Source organism: Polyodon spathula, chromosome 22 (assembly GCF_017654505.1).
Source record: "Polyodon spathula isolate WHYD16114869_AA chromosome 22, ASM1765450v1, whole genome shotgun sequence".
Taxonomy (NCBI): Eukaryota; Metazoa; Chordata; class Actinopteri; order Acipenseriformes; family Polyodontidae; genus Polyodon; species Polyodon spathula.
The window spans coordinates 11,664,771-11,683,075 of NC_054555.1; the positions used below are offsets into that span (position 1 = coordinate 11,664,771).

Below are 18,305 nucleotides of genomic sequence, written 5' to 3' on the forward strand. Positions count from 1 at the left end.
ATTACAAGCATATAAAACATATCATATTACAATCAAAGGATAATGTTCAAAAATAGTTATTCGTTTATAATATTCTTTTAAAACGTAGTTAAAATAACTATTAAACTTGTGTCTACAAGTTATGTAATTAAAAATTATTCTTAAAGCATTTTAACTAACTTTTAACACAATAATGGTACAACTGCATCGTTACCATAGCTTTCCTTGGTAAGTTTTATGACACCTTAGGAGGCCAGACAATCAGATAGAATTTTGGAAGGAGAGCTTCAAAGTGTTAATAGTTTGTGGCCTGTGTCTTATCTAATCAGCTTTGAAGTAGATCTGGTTCAGAATGTTCTGGAATCGGTGTTAACAACCCTATCCCCACAGCATGACACACAGACAAGAGTTTGAATTAAATATCTGGAAATGCTTACATTAAAATTAATTTAACCATGAATTTCCTTGACATCAGTGCATGCCCACAGCTATCTCAACCTACTCACTGTAAATTATTTCATTAGTGGTGGATGCAAAGAACAAATGCAGCTTTATGACTCAATTTATTTTCTTGTTCTGTGGTACTACTCAATCTCAGTGGAACTGGAGAATTCTATAAATATCTCTATATTCTCTTTTTTTGTGATTATCAAAAGACTCTTGCTTTATAAAAACACTGTGAAACTAATAATGCATGACAAGTGTACACTCACTGCTATTCACGTCCATTCAGATTCTGTAATCTGTTATTCTGCAATTATAAGATGCATGCAACTGCTTGGTTTGAGGCAGCACTTCGATTGTCTAGCAACATTATATGCAGAAGGGCTAGATTCATCACTGGGGGACACAGGCTACCACCCCATCACACAAACTTAACAATTGACTAAAATTCTATGAACTATTACAAATTAATGTCATTTAAAACAATGCTTCCACTATACCTCCACTAGTGTCCTAGGTATCTGTATGTTTTGGCGTTGCAGAAAATTGTTTTCTGGTTTTCCGAAAGGTTTGCAAATAAAATTATATCGAAATCACCATGCACCTGAATCAGGCTGAATTAAACACAGCGGCACTAAACTGACACAGGACAGGAGTGTTTGTCATCTGAACACTGATGACTTTGTGTGACTGCAAGTAATAATATAATATATATATATATATATATATATATATATATATATATATATATATATATATATATATATATGCATACTGTATTAAATAAATTAATTTTCTATTCAGCAAAAATGGGACTCCATTCAAAATGATCAATCTCTTATTGTTTTAGTATAACAATGTTTTAACTACTTAATGCTCCGTGGATAATGTACAAGAAAGATTGAAAGATGAATGGTAAAATGTATTTTCTCGGCAGCAGCCTGAGTTTCTCCCCCACAGCACAAGCAACGAAAGAGTACTATGATGTCATTATATTTAAAAGAAAAACTTTCTCAATGCATTGAGGCACAGTTACACATTGAGAAAAATGAAACAAAGCATGAAAATTATATTTTTTAATAATAATAATATATTTTTAAATTGCCTAAGAACATTAAAACATCTCCAGGGGGTGTGATTATCTCATGTTCTTCGTGCTTGGTAAAATTAATGGCACAGTGACTGCTTCTTTTGAAGTCAGACACAGTGCAATCAGCAAATAACTTTTTTTATTGTTTTAAATCTTTGACAAATATTACCTAGCAATAGATACCAGGCTTGAATAAAGAATACAAATAAAAAGGGTTCTGAAGTAAAGAGGATATTCCAGTGTTTCGACTGACCTTGCCTGGAGAACTCGTCTGATTCCCTATGCACAAGGTCAGCAACGCGGCTCCCATAGTGCAGTCTGGAGTCGTGGTCGTACGCCTTGAGTGTCTCGCTGGAGCTGTAGGATTTCTGCGTCGGCACTCGGCAGTCCTCACTGTCCAGGGAGGAGCTGGTGTAGTGGAATTCCTTTCCACACCGGCCTCGAGTCAGGGAGCGGTGCCTTCGATCCTTCATATCCATCGCTTCTTCCAGTTGGGATCTACAATAAACCCTCGGATATCTTTGGGATATATGTCAACCTATAGGACAACAGAATCAAAAGGAAGAAAACTTGAATGTAGCTTCCAACGCAGATGAGTTGAACTCATATTGTTTTGTGGAAACTTTGTGTGCCAAAATATTCACATCGCCCTTGTTGGATATGCATGTATTATTATTATAGATTGTAAAACCTCACAAATTGTCACAGCCAATCAGATAGAGAGTAGAGCACATAATAGGATCAAAATCCCCCATAGCGGTCATTACAAGTATATAATTGGCGTTAGCTCTTAATTTCAAAGATTAATGAAGTTAAGCTCACTGAGATGTGTTAGTATAATGAAACAAGGCTACCATGACTTCCATCCCTAGAATGTAGTAAAGTGCTAGGGTTCACACAAACACAGTTTTGTAGAATTCTTGTCTGTTTCTACAGGAGTTTATTTTTGAGTTACAGGTGTCTCAAACGTATCTCATTAGAAATGAGTAGCCATATGTTCATCAAATGGAAAGCTATATAGGAGGCTGTGTCCAGTGATTAAAGGAGGTCCCCGGTTCAAATCCCAGCTCAGCCATTGACTCACTGTATGACCCTGAGCAAGTCATTTAACCTCCTTGTGCTCCGTCTTTTGGGTGAAATGTTCTTGTAAGTCACTCTGCAGCTGATGTATAGTTCACACACCCTAGTCTCTTATATTGTAAAGTGTTTTGTGATGGTGGTCTACTATGAAAGGCTATATAAAAATAAAGATTATTATTATTTATTATATTACAAGAAAGCAAGTGAATTAGACACACTTTTTGATTAATAACTTCAATGGTGAGGCATTAGCTAAAACTAGTTATTTTACCTCAGAATTTTTTATTTACTGTTTGAAACTAGTGGTGGACTACTATAATTGAATCTACCCAAGTAATCAGCCTTAGCCAATCACAAACAGTACATGTGCTGTGAAAATCTAGGTCATGGTATGGCTTTCTATGTTGAATGGCATCTTCTATCAACATTTCCAAGCAAAGTTTAATGAAATTAGGATTTGAATGTCCTCATTAGCTCAAATTCCCATCAGTGACCATCACTTTGGCTGTTAAAGGGACACAGACTTGATGAATGGCCAATTTGTAACGCCAGGCCCAGATTTTAAATGAACATCACCAATGAGACTTAGATGTATTACACTTCCATAAGAATGTGACTGTCATTTTAAAACAAGTATTTAATCAAAGGGAACTCACAGATGAAAACACTGTTCTACTGAATGATTTATACTAGCCACTATTATGTGTTGAAAGTGAAGACTTCTTAGAGCACAGTGTCATCATACAGAGGTCAGTCAATCATGTATGACTAGCTGTAATTATAAAAACTGTGTTCAATGAAGAAATTCAATTTAGAAGAAAAAAAAAATGTAGCTGGTTGGCTGGACTAACCAATGTTATTTTAGGTAAAGTAGTCCAAGACTAGAACTAACTGGGGTCTGTTAAACCAGGCATTAGAATATATATGGATTGTGTAAACTTTGCAACACAGGTAATCTGACATGTTGTAAACCATCAGTTTGACACTCAAATTACAGCACATCTGCATGATGCGAACAGAAAAATATCTGTACTTAAGGTGCACCACACTTTGTATATCCCTACATCATATAATTGACCATAGTTTCTATTGCTTATCAATTTAATTGCATTTAAGTAAAGTGGTTTCACATCCCACTGCTCTGTTCAAAGATAGACAAGAGAGAGGGTACTAATAAAATTCATTACAGCAACACAGACCCCTGCAGCTGTGTAACCATGCTTTAAAAATGCACACATTGGGCAATTAGCATTAGTTTTCAAACAGGCACACACCCACATGCACACATACAAAAGTGATAGAAAATGACATGTGGGGGAAATCTATTCTCTTTGTCATTATCACCCAGTAAATATTTCCTTCAGCTGTCAAAGAAGATAATTGCACAAAGGGAAACATATAGCAGCAAAAGAGAGGTGCCATCTCCCAGTGCACCACAATTGGGCGCTATGGCAGCCACACTTAGACACTTTTCTTTCCAAGGTGAAGTGCTGTGTTACAATGGGAAGGAGAGGCGAAATAAGCCCTTCTGTTCTGACACCTTTTTGCACACTCCTCTAATGTTTTTTTCTCTCTTGTTTACCCAATTTACAGATTTTTCTAGTACCATATATTTCACTCATTAATTATACCAGCTCTCCAAACCAAGTATAAACACAGGCAGCTCTTACATGCACAAGTCATGACAGTTTTCCTCACAAAGTGTTTGCTGTACTTTTCAGGAAATGCATTGATATGCAGTTTTGATTTAGGAAAATAAACCAGCCTTACAAACACAGTTACTCAATTCATAGTCATTTAGGGGAGGGGATATTTAAATATCCATGTCTGCTTATTAAGTAGGAAAAGAACGACTCTGAATCCCATTTAACATTTAACAAGAGAAATGAATTCATGCACACTCTGCATTATGCTGTGCATTAGCTACTTGTTTGTCTGGTTACACACACACACACAATTATATAAAATATAATTTCTACTAAGTAGTGCTTTATATGAGGTAAGTTAGAAAATAAACCCTTTTATGTTTAACTGTTCATTTAAACATGGCGTTTCGGCTATGCAAATGTTTGATACGATGTGCTTGAATAAAACTTTTGACTTGTATCAGATAGTTTGTCTTTCAATTTAATATTGATGACATTTAAAATGATAATGCCTGCCGTCGGCGGTTGTAGGTATGAGTATACCACTGTGTGTGTGTGTGTGTGTGTGTGTGTGTGTGTGTGTGTGTGTGTGTGTGTGTGTGTGTGTGTGTGTGTGTTGGCGTTCGTGTACGGCCTTTCTACTGGGTATTATGTTTTGTATGGCCTTTCTGCTGGATATTGTGTGAGATTAAGTCAGAAGAACTGGATCTTGACACTGAAATCTCGTGAGCCACAAGCACGATTCCTGCTCAGGTTTACATAGGTTTTTACAGCTACTTTTATCGTGAGAAAGCAATTGACCCTGCCAAGTGGCATTGTCAAAAGGACGTCCTTTTGCTGTTTCACAATGTATTTGTGTGACAACGTCACACAGTCATGACTGTAGAATTGTTTTTCACGTGCATGTAAACCCAGCCACAGTTTTGCCAGCCTCTGTAGGATACTTTAGGAGTTGGCCAACTAACACCACAGAAAATAAAGAAACACTGTAGCTCAAAGTTTTAACATCAAAAAAGCCTGAGAAGATTGTGAATCTGTCCTACTGAGTACTCCAGACAGCTTGGCAATATACAAACCCATTACAAAATTCAAACAAATATGCTTACAGTCACTATAATTTACACAAAATGAATTGGGAGTTTCAAAGCTGACCTGTATGACATGGCCAGCTTTATGTAGTATAGCATGCTGCAAGGCATACTGAACCCACCAACACTGCCTAATTAGGTTGACAGAATAACAATTTCTTACAATTACCCAGGGTTGATATTTAAAATAAAAATAATAAATAAATAAATACACAAATAAATAAATACATACATACATAAAATCAGGCAGCACATAATGTATTGTAGAAATGTATTTAGTCATTTCCTATGAGAGTGTCTGCATAGTCTCAACACATGCCTTGCCTTCTGGCTGGCTTTATATGTCTGTACTCAGCAAAACCTCGCAGTCATATGTTTTTGTTTTTTTCATTCTAATGTTTAACAAGTCTAAAATGGAATAAAACAGCTTTTGCCCATAGTACTCTAAACCCTGTTGTAACAGACAGATTTAAAAAAAAAAATGGTGTCTCAAATGTTGGTAGGTATGGAAAAGTAAAAATGGTTGTTTCTGAATGTGTGACACCAGTTGTGTATACTATGTCTCGTCACAGTTTGATGTACTGTATAGTTTTGAAGATGCATGAAGAAGTATGACAGCCATACCTGTACAGATGTGAAATAAACCCACAGTATTCTGACAGTGACAATTCTGAAGTGACTGGCTGAATCTTTGCCAATTGGTTTATTTTCTGTTCATAATGATTCTTATTGTGAATGCCGGGGGGTGACAGACAGACAGCATGATGCCATCACGGCACAGTTCACTCAAAAAATAGTATCATCGAATCAGATGCACAATAAAGGTACATTGCAGATTAAAATAGACATGTATTTATGAGCCATTACCTATTCATAAACATACATCAGTACATATATATGTGTGTGTACTCAAAGAATTACTGCACACTGGTCCTTATATAGATACTGTTGGGCATACAGTTAATGCACTGAAATGGAATATATTTCTGACATTTAAACCAGTTTTTTTTTTTTTTTTTTAAGCCTAGGGCAATGAACTATAGTAATAAACAATCTACACAGCACCTACAATACAGACACACTGTTTAAATTAGGTATCAAGCACAACTAAGTGACATACATTGCCAAAAGTGGCACAATACAAACACGGCACAATATTTTTAATTGACCACACATTTTATTAGGGTTTGTGTGTTATAGGCAATTTGTTATGAAGAGCGAATGGGTGCACATTTAGTAGTACACATACACTGATTAGTATTCATATTATTTCTGTATCTGAGAACGACAGACTAATTCATGCCTACCGCCTTTATAATTCTGACTAAAACCAGGAAAAGTGAACATATTACCCCTTTTTTGGCCTCTTTACACTGGTTCCCTGTGCAGTATAGAATTTATTTTAAGATTTTGCTGTTAACTTACAAGACCCTGAATGGATTAACACCTAGTTATTTGCAGGAGACCCTGTATCTTCGAAACCGCACTCTGAGATCACAGGACGCAGGACTAATGGTTATTCCTAGGGTCAATAATAGCAACACAGGAGATAGGGATTTTTTTTGTAGAGCACCTAAATTATGGAATGCTCTGCATTTGTCAGGAAAGCTGGGACCGTTACAGTTTTCAAATCAAGACTAAAAACACAATTTTATAAAACGGCTTTCTTATCTTCGTGGGGTTTAATGTAACTTTAAATTTGCAGGTTTTGTAATGTGTATACTGTTATTTAAATCTGTTATTTAAATGGTCTGATTGTAGCAGTTTTATGTGTGACATGCTATACAAAAGTGTCGTGGTTTGTTCTTTTTTCTGCTATGTACTGTACAGTGCTTTGCAATACTTTTGTATAAATAGCGCTATATAAATACAATAAATAAATAAAATATTCATGCATGTGGTACTCTCAGTTTATTATGTACTGTATATTAAATGAGTTATTACTGGATGCATTATGTGTATGTGTGCCAAATGCAGAAGTGCGCTATTTGAAAAATTATAAGAAAGTCAAGAAAATGGTCTTTTTATATGAATTTGTACATAAACACAAGCTCTACAGATCTATACTTTCTTTCATCTGAGATTTCACTTACAAATACAATGTAAGAAGCTTGCACATGTTATACTCCTATATAACTATAGCTAGCAGTCCTATACTATTGATTTATTTGTCAGTCAGGGAATAAATCCAATCAAAACAAAACTAAGTCTGCAGCGGAACACATACAAAAGGGAACACCCCAGCCATAAACTTGTCACACAAATACCCAGTGTTTCTCATCTTCTCGTAAACTGTCACTGTCACTGTAAAACAACCAAGACTTAAACACAGGGTAATTACCAGTTTTATTCTACACCACGCTGATGATTGCAAGCAACAACCCACGAAGCAACATGTGCAGATAGAACTATGCCACACAATCCAGATATCATTGCCTGACACAATGATTGCAATCTTAATAGTATCAGCTTACCGGACAGTTTAAATGAATTAAAACAAACACAAATCTGAAGTGACCTAATGTCATTTCATAGCTCTAGACGTAATTTCAAGTGCCCTGGTGAAGAGCTTGCGTATGTATTTCTAAATTGCAGGATCCCAACTTGAAGGGCATAATTACGAAGCGCACCACAATAAATGAGGTTACATGAAGCCATTTGCAGATTTAAATGTTTACAGGAAACAAAGAATCATTAAGTTATAATTTGCAATCTAAGCAACATCACCTAAGCACCTAATTAGGATGAAAAGCCATGCCAGTTTCAGTGTGCCGAAGTCAAAATGAGTCAATATTTTTTTTTAATAAGGGTTAATTAAAAAGTCTCCAAGGTCACACTGAAGGCTGCTGTGCCATGCCCATTGATTAACAGTTGGTATTACATCTCATAAAGGGCTCATTACGCAGAGCATCAATCTAATAGTCCCCAGTTCATGTTATTGAAGTGTTTATAAAAAAAGCTAATACATGATTACGTTAAAATTAAATAATCTTTTGGACGTTGTCAAATTGGATGTTAAACAATATTTTCTAGTACCAACAATGTCATCAGCCCATCTGTATCTATATATCACTCGTGCATTACTAGCTCAAAACCAATTTCAGTAAACACCCTGTCTGTGGTATAAAAACAAAACTAAAGCTAGAGTAGATCACCATGACATACATCTACCACCTGTCCACCTCAAAGGTTCCTCACAAATGGATAAGTGGTTCTGTAGACAAATGTAATAGGTTTGTTCATTAATTTAGGCTTTTTATGATTATGAGATGTAATATAGAGCAAGCTAGCTCTAGAATGCCTGTACAGGATTACTCTAGAGCATGCTGATGGAACATACCAGCAATACAAGTGAAAGTGACAAAAACAGATATTCTTGTAAAACATACAGATAATGCATCTACTAACTACATCACCGTCGCCAAGGATATGCAGTTCATTACACAAACAAGGATAGACAATTACTAGTACAAGAACTTCAGTTTACTGTATGGGTGAACAAACATGCTTCTACAATACAGACAGGTCCAGAAACTGTGTTTCTGTATCCTTAGAAACAATGCCAGTCCCATATCCCAGATATGAAGCTTTTGAAACAAATCCATGTGTTCAGGTGCAGTTTCAAATTAGTTAAAAACATGGCAGAAAGTTTCCACCACAATTAAACATCAATAATCTAACTGACTATTGGATTATTAAATGTGGCTGACTGCAAACTGGGTAGCAAATCCATTTCTGGAGTTAGGAGAGCTGAAAACTACAATCAATAGTCCCTCTGCTGATGCAGAAACAGGCCATTTCTCCTAGCTATTTAATTTAGTATTAGCACACAAAGAGAAGTTAGTCCCCTTGGGCAACAGCAATGAAACAATGTGTGCAATGGACAGACTAGTGGCACTAGATCGATAAAACATCCAAGCTGAGTGTTATGAAGCAGGTATCTAATAGGATACAGGGTGAGACTCGCTACTGGAGAATGCAGCACTGCATATTTCCAACACTGTAATGGGTTTGCTGCACTAACTAGTATCATTTTATAATTAGGAGATATAATATAGCTAACTAATGTCTTTTTTTTTTTTTTTTTTTTAAACCTTTATTTTACTAGGTAAGCATATTGAGATTAAAATATCTTTTATAAGTGCAACCTAGCCATAAAAGACAGCAGCAACACAATAAAACAACACAGTACAAAAACACAAATGCAAAAATAAAATACAAATCATAATAATACAATCAACAATCAGTGAAACAGTCAACAATCAACTAGTAACAAACAGTAACAAGTCTACTCAACTACATAAAACAGGCACAACTCTCAAGTAGAAAATCGTGCAGCTTAATTTTAAAATGTACTAAAGTTATTCCGGACAGCAACTTAAGTTTAGATTGTAAATCATTCCAAGACCAAGGAGCAGAATAGGCTAATTATCTTTTAGCAGCCTCTGTACACACTTTAGGAACCATAAAATAAAAAAAAAAAAAATGGATGTAATCTAATACTGTAATTACAAACAGCGACTTCAAAGTATTATTTTATATATGGAGGTAATTTACAAAGAATAGCCTTATATAATGTAATAGAATATAACAGTGCTTCAACATTCACAAAGCCAAGGAGGTTCAGGCAACCAAATTGTTTAGCACACAATGATGTGTACTGTAACTAGAATTTGTAATAATATCTCAAGGCTGATGCATTATATATATATATATATATATATATATATATATATATATATATATATATATATATATATATATAATATATATATATCCATAATCAGTTTCAGTTTGTTATAATATACAAGCAATTAGCCTTTTTTGTAACTACAGAAAAACAAGATCAGAGTCAATAAAAGAAGCCTATCATGAATTTCAATTTTTTTGCAAGATTATCAATATGGACCTTAAAATCGAGATTACTATCCAACTAGATACCCAGATACTTATAGCTATCAACTACCTCAATACCTTTGTTATCTAAATTAAATAAAGATAATTCTTTAGTATCATTTGTCCTTGAAGAAGGAAATACCATGGCTTTTACTCACAGTAAGTGCTATGTATGTGTTAGCTATGTGAAATGGGATCTGACATTCCTACTGGATGCAGGTTAATAATGTATTTATTGCCATAACTTGGTTATCCTCCCACTCACAGAACTGCATGCTAAGTACATGCATTAAATATAAGAAACTGTATTTTGATGTACAACCAAATTTATTTCATGATGTTCAATGTTTTCAGTTATTTAAACTTATACTTTTCAATGCACTTGATTTTACAGTGTATATTGATCCCTTGGAATTGATTACTGTTGTTATAGGAAAAGCCATAGAAAAAGGTTGAATATCCCCAATTTTATTAAACAAACCATTTAATTTTGTAATATTGAGTCACCTCTTTATAATTATGTGGCATGATAAAATGATAGAAATGTCTTAATTTAAGAAAAGAAATTCTAAAAAAAAAAAAAAAAAAAGTGTTTTCCTTTCTTATCTGCAGTAGAAAGTTTTTTTTAGTTTTTTTTTTTTGGAATTAGCAATTATTTTTCTTATTGTCTCCCCAATTTTATAAGCCCAGTTATTGTTTATATCAACATGCCTCACCGCTGCAACTCCCGCGCAGACTCGGGAGGGACGAAGATGGACACACAAGTCCACGCAACTCTGGACATCATACATGCAGGCTTGCAGGTGCCTGGCCAAGTCTACAGAGGTTGCTGGTGCGTGGTGAGCAGAGGGCACCCAGGCCGACCTAAGCCCTCCCATTGGTTTGTAACATTTCAGTGGACTCGCATGTAATCTTGTGCGATCGGTTGACATGCAACAGACATTTTAAGCTTATAGAATCGTACAGTTTATTTAGGGTGCGTAATGAGCAAACGGAAGCAGTTACGTTTGGTTGAAGCTTCAAAAAGAGAAAAAAATCTCTCTTCTGATGATCCAGAATGTCAGAGGGAAATAGATGAGTAAAAGCACCGAACCATCTCTGTCTGGCAAATACATTGAATGTTAGTGCAGTACTACTGCATGATCTGAATTCTGCTGCTCTTGCAGGATTCTTATATTATAAATGATTATACATTTTCCTAATCATTAACACATAATTTGGATGTGTTATTTTTGTACTGCCTGGTTTCTAATAAAAAAAAAAAAAAAATCTGTTTATTTATTTTTAAAAAGGGAAACCATGCTGCAATTTGATTCCAGCTTTCTAATGAGATGGTGTTGGTGCTGTGAACTTCAGGAAAGAACAAAAAAGCACCACACTGATTGGCTGAAACACTTCCCAACAAGGTAATGCCGAGTTGTTATCGGCATGATATGGTATGTCAGTGCGGTTCAGTTTTGCGTACCATGTCAAATATTTCTGGGGGCACTCCTGTACACGACACACCCACAGTCATCCACAAAATACTAAAAACGGGGCCTTGATTAGGGTGGGGTTTGATAATTTAGCGTCAGCAGGCTCTCTGGTGCTAAACTTTCAATATAGTTTAGCACCAATTTTCAAAACGATTTGCAGCCCTGAAATGCCTATACACAACTGCCTGCATATTCCTCTCATACAGAAAAAAAAAAAAAAACATAATATAGCTGACCTATTATGTTTAACTACTGTCACAAAGACGGCTGCAGTGGGTGATGTCAGACTAGAAACAGGAACCAAAACAAAATAAACAGAGAAGTGGAGTTTTGTGAAGCTGAGTGATTGTTACCGCTCAGCATTTAATAATTAAACAAACAGAAAATAAAAGATTGCAAGACAAACAAAACACAGGACACGGCACTTTAGCCAAAATAAAGAGATGAAACAAAATGGACTAACACTTAAATAAACAGTGGACTAACAGACAAACAAACACGGTGAGTCAAAAAAAAAAAGTACTTTCATTTTTACTTTCTCCTCTCCACACTCGTTCTCTACACAACCTCAAGTGAGTGAAAATATGCTGCTTTTATGCAGCTGTACCGAGACTCGACTGCTAATCAATCATTCTATTGGAGTCTTGGTACAACTGCACGTGAATTAATAAAAGTGCAATTCCCCATGCTCACATATTACATTTTACCTGCACCTGAAGTGCTGTGCAATCCTCGTGCCTAAATATAAACATACATTTTAAACACTTGTGATACACTGACCCATTTATATCCTGTGTACCAATGACTATACAGCAACATTAACACACTAGATGTAACATGCAACACAAATAAATAGCCCAGGGACGGGGCACTTTGCCACAACTACTCTGTCAGAAAAAGAAAATTGGCATGCCATAGTTAGAATACCCACTTTTGGCTTGTCATTTGTAACTTACAACAGGATCAGTTTAATCTGATTATGAGCATGCTGGTTTATTGAATCCAGGAGAACAATAAGCCAGAAACTCATTAGGAATTTTAAAGTAAATGTTCTTTCAAAAGAATGAACTACAGCTTCATTTCAAATCTCTTAAATCTGCCAGCCACTTCCTCAGCTACCTGGGGTGTCCTGATCTCCACTGTGCAGAGAATACTTACAGAAGCAATAACAACATCAATTGTCTAAGAACACAAAGCAGGTCTATTTCTAACTTGCGTCGTTTTAATTCTGCAGTTACTTATGTATGACTTATGAAAACATTTACGAGATAAAAATCATGTATTTTACCCACTGGCAGATATTTTTAACATATAGTTTGCCATGAAAAAAGGTAGAATCAATGATATATAAGAATTTGACTAGGGGATGATAGTGTGATAGTATGTACACCTCGAGGGGTGGCATCTGAATCCAAGACTGCACTTGGATGGGTTCACCTTCAAGAATTCACTCTGCCATGAGCCTGGAAGAAACAGTGAACCTCCCAGAAACAACTACTGATCAGCTACCGTTTGGTAGGGAGGTTTGGTGTCAGACAGGAGAAGAAGACAGCTGCAAAGGATTGTGCATCTTTAAAGGTGTCAATCAGTACTTACAACAGCACACTGAATGCACTGATCTGCACAAGATGGATGCTGGATTTAGGAACTCAGTGGTGTCGCTATTTAATTAGGAAAACCCTGTTTTTAACATAGTGATCACATCCTGTAATTGCTCAATTGGGCTCAAATGACATGAAAGAACATAAAGAGTTCTACTTGTTGTGTCCAGTTTTACAGCCATGCAGGCTAAAATAGAATAGAGGTGTGTCTTGCCTATACAGGGTCAGGGGTCAGACAGAGCTGAAAAGTGCTATTCCTTTGTATATGTATTATGTTATTATTGCAGTCAGTGTGACTCGAAAGTTTTTTTTTTTTTTTCAATTATAAAAATTACAAACAATATATGTTTTACTGGTGGTAATCCCTTTATTATTATGATCATTATTATTTCAGAACCTAGACCAATATCTAGATCAGTGGTACTCCTCTGGCCCTCGAGATCCATTCCAGTCCTGGGTATTTCTTTAAAGTTTGGCAGGGATCCAAATGTGGAGTGTGGCTGGGTCATGATTGAATAATTGACCATCAATCAGGTCCCAGCCACATGGTATAAAAAGAGTTGGGATCCTTTGTTTGGTGGAGGACCTTTAGTGAAGGCCAAAGCCCAGCCTACAGGTATCTTTGAGTTTGAGTTTGAGTTTGAGTTTGAGTTTGAGTTTGAGTTTGAGTTTGAGTTTGAGTTTGTTATTTTGTTTGAAATATTTATTTTGGCCCCTTTGACTTGTTTCTTTTGTTCTTCAGTGTTATTGTTAATAAAAGTGTGCACAGCACTTATAACTGCAGTTTCTTTCTCTGGGTTTGCTTCCCTGCCTCTGACCAGCCTTGACCACAACACTACACTGCTACAATAACGCTGAAAATACATACATTATGACAATGATAGAAGTAGAGTGATCAATGGGAGATATGTGAGGCAGACATTTTGTTGGGATTGTACCCTCATACAAAATAGCCAGTGATTACACAAAATGGCCGACCAGTTCACAAAATGGCCAACAGGGAAATCTACCCAGTGACAGGTGTCTTGAGAAAGGTGTGAATGGGTGGTGATTATTTGTTAATGGGGCAATTAAACTCCAGTCACCTCTATAAGTAGAGCAGGAATAGCCACAAAGAGGTGGTGTGTGTTTGGAGGAGAAGGTTGTTTTGCTGTATTTTTGTGTGGAGACAAGGAGAGTTATTGTGCTGTGAAATATTGATCACCTGTGTTTGACTTGGAAAGTTTGGAGTACCCTGCCGGCTGTAAGACCCTGTTGTTATATGAAAACCTGTACTGTGTACCAAACTTTGCTACTTAAACTGACGATCCTTCTACATGGAAACACAGAGAGAATAAAGAACCAGGCCTTTCCCAGACTGGACTGAGACATCAGCATGTGTTACCATTATTCTCATACCAATTGGTATACAAGCTTGCTGTTGTGGGCCCTGCTTTGCTACAATATATACATACATTATTCCCTTCATAATAAAGTACTTCAACACTAGACATGTTCATTTTTCTGAAACCTTTAAGTGCTTCAGAAATAAATAAGCACAAGCACTTGTTTTGAAGTAACATTCTTGGAGATGCATTGCAGCAAATATGTATCTACTTAAAAAAGTATACATATGTAACAAAAAATGTCTCTGCTTAAGAACCCTGCCTTTGAATGGTGAGGTTAGCGGTTCTTGTCCAGCTTGCCTCTCCATTCAATGAAATAGGCAGAGTTGCCACTCCATTACACTTTGTACTGGTACTCAATGGGTTAAACCTGCAGCCAAGAATAACTCTTTAAAAAAAAACTCTAAGGTGCACAAAGACCAACCGTTTGGTTGGTTGTATGATACCTTAGATAGTCAGACTATTAATATCCAGTTCTCTTTTAGCTTTCTTGCCAGAGATCTGAACTCATTGACACTCATAACACAACTCATTTCAGAGTTAGAAATTGTAAGTCTCTTCTGGGAGGTCAATGCATGCTGGCCTCCCAGCTATTACACATGTCAAGATGAAATCAGCAAAAGCACTTTTTGTTAATATGCACTTAAAACTTCATTTTTCTTTCCTATAGACCTATTTTTTTTTTTTTTTTTTACTCGGCAGGTTCGCGGTTCACTATGTGAAGTGACATCCAACAATACAGGCTATGCTAATTTTATTATTTTATTATACACCCACCATATCTGCCCTATCGTCGACCCTCCATACCTAAAAATAGTGAGGGATCCCCACAGTCAAGTCTGGAATGAATTCTGCAAACTGTACTGTTGATGAGTATCTGTGGGCACATGCTTACTTCACACAGAGACGATACATGACAGTTCCAAGTGGGTAATGTAGAGATGGTAATAAGTGTCATATTGTATATCCATTCCACGTTTAAATACAAGCTTGATTGGCCACAGTGCATAGGTAACAAGCTCAAGTTTGCCTGATTAAACTCAAAGTAAAACCAGAAATGCTATTCAAAGGGAATCTTATTTCTAACCCTGTACCATGAAAATAATCAATGGGAAAAAGGGGGAAACCATAAACACAAAGTTCCCCACACAGGGCCAGTATGCTTTAGTATGCTGAGACATGGAGGTCTTAAGCGTTGCTACACTAATTTAATAACAACATAAACAAAACAGAAAACAAAAACCTAGCTCTATATCAGCACTAACTACCACAGACAGGAAAATACAATAATAAGCCGGACAGCTAAGCTGTTTACCAGACTAAACAAAACAAAAACAAAACATTAAAGTTATTTAGCAAAGCAGTTAATGCTACTGCTACAACAGACTTCCAGCATGGTAATCACAATATGAAATATAGACATCTAAATAGAAAAAAGGAAAATGATTACATCAGCATACAAAGTGATAATGTTGTTTGTGCTTATAAATGGTAAGGAAGTTGATTTTAAAACATTAACAAAGGGCTAAGTACAAGGCACTGTATGCTGACTTTAACTTAAAACAAAACAAGTTTTACAGATTTTTAAAAGTAGTGTAATTTGTATTTAACTTTCTCTTTAAGTACAGCTAGGGGCCCTTTGAAACAGCCTGCAGGTTTATATTATTGAAGCGTTCATCGTACCATACTGAATGTTATAATGTTGTAACAGGTGATTAGATTTCTTAAAACCAGGTGTTCATTTTATCAAAATACTATCTGGAGGGTTATTTAACAAATAAAACGATTGCATGTTCTTATTACTATAAGAAAGGAATATATCAACTATAATCAGTGTGTTGATATCACCACTTTCGAACTCGGCACACTGTAACAAACAATTAGGAAACAGGTGTCCAATTTATATGATAAATAAGCCATCACAGCTAGCCACTAATTATTCCCCATGTGCCATTAGATTGCTGAAAATCACCCTAGGAAAAAACAAAAAAAGATTAACTGCTATAGGAACAGAATATTCACACCAAAGCAGGAGCGAATCCAAAGGGGGATGTGACTAATCTTGCTTAAATATTCCCCAAACCGATAGAGAACCACTGCTGCTTTGCTGACTTGATGCAGTAAATCATTTGTATTTACACATGGACTGTTTTCTGTCCTAGGTTTACATATTCTAAAATCAGCCTGTGAAAAGGTACACCAAAATCCATTCTGCTGCTCTTGCTAATTTTGCACAAGTACTTAAAGAGCAAGTATTTCTATAAGGTGCAACCTTATGTGTGAGATGTTTTAAAACTTGATACCGTTTTCCCAATTCACTTGAAATTCATTGTGGATGCAATTCCAGAGGTTTCTAGCACTCTGGTAGTAGCATGGTGCAGTTAATAAATTCAGTAGATTCAACACCTCATTTTCACATGAGCCTCTGATGGTGTTCAGGTTCTCTTGGGCTGTGGACACACAGCCTCCTCCCACTCAGGTGCAGGACATTCGGGCTCCTCCCACTCAGACGCAGGACGTTCGGGCTCCTCCCACTCAGACGCAGGACGTTCGGGCTCCTCCATCTTGGGCTGTAGTGGGGGTGGGCACAGCAGGCATTCCTCTGGTGGGAGGGGGCAGTTCACTGGGAAATGCCCCCACTCCCCACAGATGCAGCAGCAATACTGCACTCCCATGCCAACCTCCTCATGTGGCTGCAGCCCTGGTTCCACCTCCTCTTCCTGAGGTGGAGTGTGGTAGCAGTCGTGTGACACGTGGCCGACCTCGCCAGCTTTAAAACACCACTCCTCCCCTCTCAAGCATGTCAGGAAGACTTGCTGTGGCTGTTGCTGCTTCTTCCTCCAGCTCCTCCATTTTCCTCCCATCCTCTCTCTTACTCCACAAGTAATAATAAAAATGAAAAATAAAATACTGCAGCACCTTCTCTCTGGCCTGAATCGGAGGCTGTGGTCGATTCCACGATGACACCACGTGAGGCAGGATATGGCTGAGTGGTGACGTCAGGCCAGAATGAGGAAGCAAAACATGCATTATGTACTGCAGTGAAAAGATGCATTGTGTGCCATTTATTTAAATACAACAAAAATAAATAAAATATCTGAACAAAAATAAATGCTCAGAGAGCACAAATAAAAGTTTTTAAATAAAACAAATCATGAACACAAAAATAACCAACTAAACCTAAGGTCAGACTGGGCAGGTGCCTTCACTGTTCCTTAGTCTTTTTAGGTTAAATTTGTTTTCTCTCTCCTCTCGCTCTCCTCGGTTACTCCTCTGAACTCCCACCACGACTGCAGAGAGCTGCAAGCTTTTATGCAGGTGACCATCTCCTGATTAGCAACAAATTAATCACTTAATTAATTTGGGAGGTGGCCACCTTCTGCACAAGGTTTTTAATCATTTCTGGTAGAGGACGAGTTACTCCCTCGCCTCTGCCAGAACAAGTCTAAATAAAAACAAAACAATAACACAATAACAAAACAATGCGCCGCTTCACCGTCATATATATAAATTCATAAATATACATATGGCTTTCACCGTCACATGCATATACATAAATAAATCATAATACAAACACAAAATAACACACGGGGAGGGGGGAGGGGAACCATGTACAGGGCA

The 18,305-nt window shown here is 36.7% G+C and overlaps 1 protein-coding gene across 1 annotated transcript in view; it reads right to left on the reverse strand.

Annotated features, from left to right (window-relative positions):
* The window catches only part of LOC121297123 (teneurin-2-like), a 483,736-nt gene that overhangs the window by 373,491 nt on the left and 91,940 nt on the right, over positions 1-18,305 (reverse strand). The window contains exon 2 of the mRNA XM_041223184.1: positions 1,767-2,051. Within this exon, the coding sequence (XP_041079118.1) occupies positions 1,767-1,992 (226 nt within the window). The 5' untranslated portion in view covers positions 1,993-2,051. The remainder of the gene's footprint in view (positions 1-1,766; positions 2,052-18,305) is intronic.